The 6,000-nt window shown below is 45.4% G+C and overlaps 2 protein-coding genes across 4 annotated transcripts in view; one reads left to right on the forward strand and one right to left on the reverse strand.

Annotated features, from left to right (window-relative positions):
• The window catches only part of itpr3 (inositol 1,4,5-trisphosphate receptor, type 3), a 340,721-nt gene that overhangs the window by 241,378 nt on the left and 93,343 nt on the right, over positions 1–6,000 (forward strand). The gene's annotated exons all lie outside the window — the stretch shown is intronic.
• LOC148340964 (uncharacterized) overlaps positions 5,778–6,000 on the reverse strand; it is an 8,427-nt gene continuing 8,204 nt past the window's right edge. Inside the window, exon 4 of the mRNA XM_088292052.1 lies at positions 5,778–5,851. Coding sequence (XP_088148178.1) covers positions 5,778–5,851 — 74 coding nt within the window. The remainder of the gene's footprint in view (positions 5,852–6,000) is intronic.

The raw sequence follows: 6,000 nt of genomic DNA on the forward strand, positions 1-6,000 counted from the left end.
GACAGGATTGTTGTTGGTCTAAGAGATGCAAAGTTGTCAGAGTCATTACAGATGGACCCGGATCTCACACTTGAAAAGACAATATGCCGAGTGCGCCACAGTGAAGAAATAAAGAGGCAGCAACCGGTACTGCGTGGCAGTAGGGATGAGAGCGAGTCGGGAAACATAGATGTGATGACTACAAAATGGAAAACCCAGAGGACCTCAAAAGGAGACAGGAGCAACGCACGTCCCAAATCAGGAAATAGGCATAAAGAGGTGAACTGCGGGGGATGTGGAAATAAAACAAACCACGCGTGGAAAGACTGCCCCGCTAAAGATGCTGAATGCCACAAATGCAAAAAGAAAGGACATTTTGCCCGGAAATGTCGGTCAGCTGGCAGCGTCCATGACATCACAGATGACTCTACGGAGTGTAACTCTGACGTCACCTTTCTGGGAGAAATTATTATTGCAATGGACGATGTTGAAAATGAATGGACAGAACATCTTGAATTAAATGGAGAAACCAGAGAGTTTAAATTAGACACTGGAGCAGGAGTCACAGCTATTCCGTTTCACCACTACTCAACAGACAAACATGGGACTTTGAAACCCCCGAAAATTCCCTTGGCAGGCAGCCCTTGGAGGCAAAAGGCTACTTCAGAGGAAAACTGAAGGTGAGAAATAGACACACTGAACAAGACATCTATGTGGTGAACAATTTGTCAAAATTACTGTTAGGACTTCCAGCCATTAAAGCTCTGGCTCTTGTGAAGCGTATGCACGCAGTTCAAGTGGGAGATGATTTTGTAAAGTGTTACCCCACAGTCTTCAAAGGACTGGGGAAACTGACAACGCCATACAAAATTGAGCTAAGACCAGGGGCCACACCATATGCTCTGTCCGCCCCACGTCGAGTTCCTCTCCCGTTACGTGATAAGGTGAGGACAGAACTGGATCGGATGGAGGCCATTGGGGTGATATCGAAGGTCACAAGACCCACTTCATGGTGCGCTGGCCTGGTCGTGGTACCAAAACCAAGGTCAAAAGAAAGACTGAGACTGTGTGTGGACATGACACACTTGAATGAATGGGTGCAGCAGGAGAGGATCATTCTGCCAAACGTGGATCACTCACTGGCAATGCTGACGGGAGCAAAAATCTTCACGAAATTGGATGCCACATCAGGGTTTTGGCAGATTCCATTGACTGAAGATAGTGCTCTCCTGACTGCTTTCATCACTCCATTCGGTCGCTATTGTTTCAACCGGCTGCCGTTTGGAATATCCTCAGCCCCAGAACACTTCCAGCGGAGGATGACGCAAATTCTAGAGGGCTGTGAAGGTGTAGTGTGCCATGCCGACGACATATTAGTGTATGGGAACGACCAAATTGAACATGACTCTAGACTACACCAGGTGCTGAGAAGACTTCGTGAGGCGGGTCTAACTTTGAACAGGGACAAGTGTGAATTTACCAAAAGCAAGATAATGTTTCTTGGACACAGCCTCTCAACAGAAGGTATTAAGCCTGACCCAGGGAAAGTCAAAGCCATTCTGGAGATGCCAGAGCCCACCTGCGTTGCTGATGTGAGGCGAGTGATGGGCATGGCTAACTACCTGGGCAAGTTCCTGCCTCATCTGTCCTCATATGCCCAGCCCCTAACGGTCCTTCAGTCAGAGAAGACAGAATGGTGCTGGGGGACACCACAAAGAGAAGCTTTCCAGAAGCTAAAATCAGAACTGAGCTCACCCAGAGTCCTGGCTGTATACTCACCTTATGCAGAGACGCGTGTGTCAGCTGATGCATCATCATTTGGGATTGGAGCAGTCCTGATCCAGAAACAGCCTGAGAGTGGAGACTGGAAACCAGTCGTGTTCATCTCCAGACAGCTATCGGATGCTGTGAAACGATATGCTCAGATTGAGAAGGAAGCGCTAGCAGTAACCTGGGCATGTGAACGCCTGCAGGCGTACTTGCTAGGGATGAACTTCACAATTGAGACGGATCACAAGCCATTGGTCCCTTTGCTGAGTTGCAAAGCGCTGGATGAGCTTCCTCCCCGTGTCTTGAGATTTCGACTACGACTGTTAAGGTTCACCTAGGACATTGTGCATGTGCCAGGGAAGCAACTCATTGCGGCAGACACTTTGTTGAGTGCTCCAGTGAGTCACTTAGCCACACAGGAGGAGAAAGAGATGGAGGCGGATGTTCAAATCTTCGTGGACTCCATCAGACAGTGTCTTTCAGCAACGGAAGTAAGATTGCAACAGCTCGCAGAAAAGCAGAAAGAGGATCCAGTTTGCAGTACTTTGAGACAGTACTGTCAAACCAAGTGGCCTGACAAAACTCACCTTCCAGCTGATATCGGACCTTACTGGTATGCGAGAAATTATCTTTCTATGTCCGGTGACCTGCTCCTGAAAGGACAAAGGGTCGTTATTCCCAGCTCCTTAATAGATGACATGCTCAACATCCTCCATCAGGGTCATCAAGGGATAGGAAAGTGCCGAGCAAGAGCCCGTCAGTCAGTCTGGTGGCCAGGACTCTCAAATGAAATTAAAAACAAAGTGGGAAATTGTCAGACATGTGTGAAACACCGGCACACGCAGCGGGAGCCCCTGTTACCAACCCCTGTGCCAGAGAGACCGTGGCAACGCGTTGGAACTGACCTGTTCATCTGGAAAGAGAAAATCTACCTGGTAGTGATAGATTATTTCTCTCGCTACATCGAAGTGGCACACCTCCATGCAGCATCAGCTGAAACAGTCACAGCAGCGCTAAAGAACATCTTTGCTCGACATGGAGTTCCGGTGGTGCTCGTGTCAGACAATGGGCCACAGTTTGCTGCTTCACTCTTTAAGGACTTTGCCAGTGGGTACGGCTTTACTCACATAACCAGCAGTCCGCGATACCCACAAGCCAATGGTGAGGCTGAGCGGGCAGTGGCCATCGTCAAGGGATTATGGAAAGAGGGAGGAGACTATGCAAGAGCGTTGCTTAGTTATCGAGCTACCCCTCTGGAAAATGGATACTCTCCAGCCCAACTTCTTATGGGAAGACAGCTCAGGACCACGCTCCCACAAGTGCCCGAATCACTGCATCCACGCTGGCCCAACATTAAACAGTTCCGGACCACAGACACACAAGGTAAACGGAAACAAGTGGAATATTATAACAGACGCCACAGAACACAGAATCAACCGCAGTTACACCCTGGCCAGAACGTATGGATCACTACCGAAAGCACTCACGGGACAGTTGTGCAGCAGACAGACGCCCCCAGATCATACCTAGTCAGAACAGAGGATGGACTGTTGAGGAGAAACCGCGCACACCTGCGAGCTACCCAGCAGTCAGCATCCATTCCAACCGACAGGCAGGAAACTGACTTGCCTAGGATGAATCAACCTGCAGCAGAGCCAAATGCTGCTTATGTTACGAGCTCAGGCAGACATTCATGTCCACCCAAACGACTGGACTTGTGATTGTGTGAAAAGAGTTCCTGACTGTTATGATCAATGTTCCTATGTGGAAGTGAAGTCATGTTGATGTTGTTTCTTACTTAAAAGGGGGAGATGTTGTGTAAAGGTTAATATAACCAATCAGAGTTAATGTTGTTATCTCAGCCAATCAGGGGACTTGTTACAGGAATGTGGGGTTGTAAGGAAAAACATGAGAGGTGATAGTAAACGTTAACAAGCAAGTTTACCGCTCTCTCGCTCTCGTTATTTAATCACACAATAACGTAACAGTCACTTTTGCTACATGCACATGAAAATTACATTTGCATTTGCGCCAGTGTCAAGCTTGAAAGTAATAGGCACACCTTTTATTATGACAATTTATTTCCAAATGTTATCCTCATATTTATCACGACACACCATGTCAATGTACAAAGTGTAGATTTCAATCTGTGTTGTTCATATTCTTAGATTTCTTGTAAGCATTTTTGTGCATGTTAATCTCAGCCTTTGAGAAGTGATTATTTTTTCCACACGTATGACATTTTTCTCCGAAAGCTGGACTTTGTTGAGTCATGTGTATGTTGCCACACTTTGTACAGACTTGCTTGCTCGTGGTTTTGTTTCTGCTTTGCACTGGTTTTGCATGTCCAGGTGCTTTTCCCAGCGCTTGCACCAATCTTGGATGACAGGTTCTGCTTGCATTGCCTTCAGCGTGAGCTCAGAACTTCTGACACCATGTTGTGCCTCAATACCTGTCGTGTTTTCCTGTGCTGCTGGTAAACCTAGCCAAATGATTTTTTTTTTTTGCTAGTCGGTTCAGTGTTGCATAAAGCTGATCAGAATTTCTGATTCTGATTCTGATCAAAGAAGTTTTTGTTCCCTCCTTAAACACAGAGAACTCAGCTCTTGATACCACTTATCTTGCAGTGATTTATTGGATTCTGCGGCTCTATTGAAAATTATCTGGCCAAAAGTATGATTGGAACCTGGTTTAATCAAAGAACTTGTGCAGTTTATCAAGAATCCCGCAAGACTGACCATAGGTGGAAAAATGACAGGCTTCAGATCAGTCCAAAAGGGAACACTTGTCAAGACTTATTCCGTCAAATCGTCATAATCCAAGTACTTCTTTTAAAACTATTGATTCTGCACTTAAGACCTGTCAGCCGATTTGCACAGACTTGTCCCCTGAAACGTGCAATGGATTTTTGCACTTTTTCACTGACAAGGTTGCTACAGCTAGGACTCTCATACTCTAACACCACATCTGTCCCCTCTGTTGACATTCCTTGTGCCACAGTGTTGGATTCATTTGAGTGTTGGATTCATTTGAGGCTGCTTCCTTTACATTTTTGGAGGATGCGGTTTGCCAAATTAAGCCATCCGGCTCCCCTTATGGCTCAGTTCCTCCTCACTTCTTTAAGGAGGTTTTCCTGAGTGTTGGTGAATCCGTTTTGGCCATTATCTGCAGCAGTCTGTCTTCTGGTGTAGTCCTCCAACATTTTAAACATGCTGTAGTGCAGTTAAAATCTTCAATAAATTATATGCTACTGGCAAATGACAATGGAGACTACGTGTCTTATCTTGTTTTGCTGGATTTAACTGGTGCGTTCGATACGGTGGACCATAGTATTGTTCTGGCTCGTTTATAACACCAGGTGGACATTGGTGGTATCAGTCTAGAGTAGTTGTAGATTGTATTTGGCTGGCAAGACTTTTTGTATTAACCTTGGTTGTGCTGTCGTATGGTGTTCCACAGGGTCTTATTTTGGGGCTATTGCTGTTTTCATTGTATTCGCTGCCCCTAGATTCCATCTTACGAAACCATCGAATTTCCACCCAGTGCTATGGAGAAGACAGTCCATCTATGTTCCGCTGAGCAAAAAAGACACTTTCTCCTGAAGACCAATTTTCTCCTGTCTTGAGGAAATCCAAGCCTGGATGTCACTGAAGTTCTTAAATTTCAACGAAAGAAAACAGAAGTTGGGTTTGTTCTACGGACCAGATGCTACCGGAGTTGCTGAGGACTAAGCAGAGCCTCAAAGGGGATCAGGCCTTTTCAGTTGCCGTTCCTTCCCTCTGAAATGACCTTCCATTAAATGTTCGGCAATCCCTCTCTCTGTCCGCTTTTAAATATTGTTTGAATACACATGGTTATTCTTTGGCACTGTTCTGCAGTTTTCTGTTCTCCACTGTATATGTGTTAATGCTTTCACTGTCTTTGTTGTTGTATTTTTGCTATTTTATGTTTTATTTAAAGTGCTTTATTACTGCTGCAGCCGTTGTGAAATGCCCCACGTGAATAAAGTTGCATTGTACCTAAGAAATTCAAAGCATTTCAGGCAAGCAACTTTTCCTCTGGAAGATGATTTCCTTATTTTTGGTTCCACTCCCGTGTGCCACTAAAAATTGGAAAACACAAAAATTCAATGAAATTTTGAACACTGCCAATGAGAAAGTAATTCTTTATAGCTTTTTGTTAGAAAAGTCAAATTCTCGCAGTGGGAGAGTATACACACAGGCATTTCCAATGAAGACAATAAGCACACAC

The sequence above is a fragment of the Idiotropiscis lumnitzeri genome, chromosome 3 (genome assembly GCF_059441095.1).
Source record: "Idiotropiscis lumnitzeri isolate Australia: NSW breed Sydney's pygmy pipehorse chromosome 3, RoL_Ilum_1.0, whole genome shotgun sequence".
Classification (NCBI taxonomy): Eukaryota; Metazoa; Chordata; class Actinopteri; order Syngnathiformes; family Syngnathidae; genus Idiotropiscis; species Idiotropiscis lumnitzeri.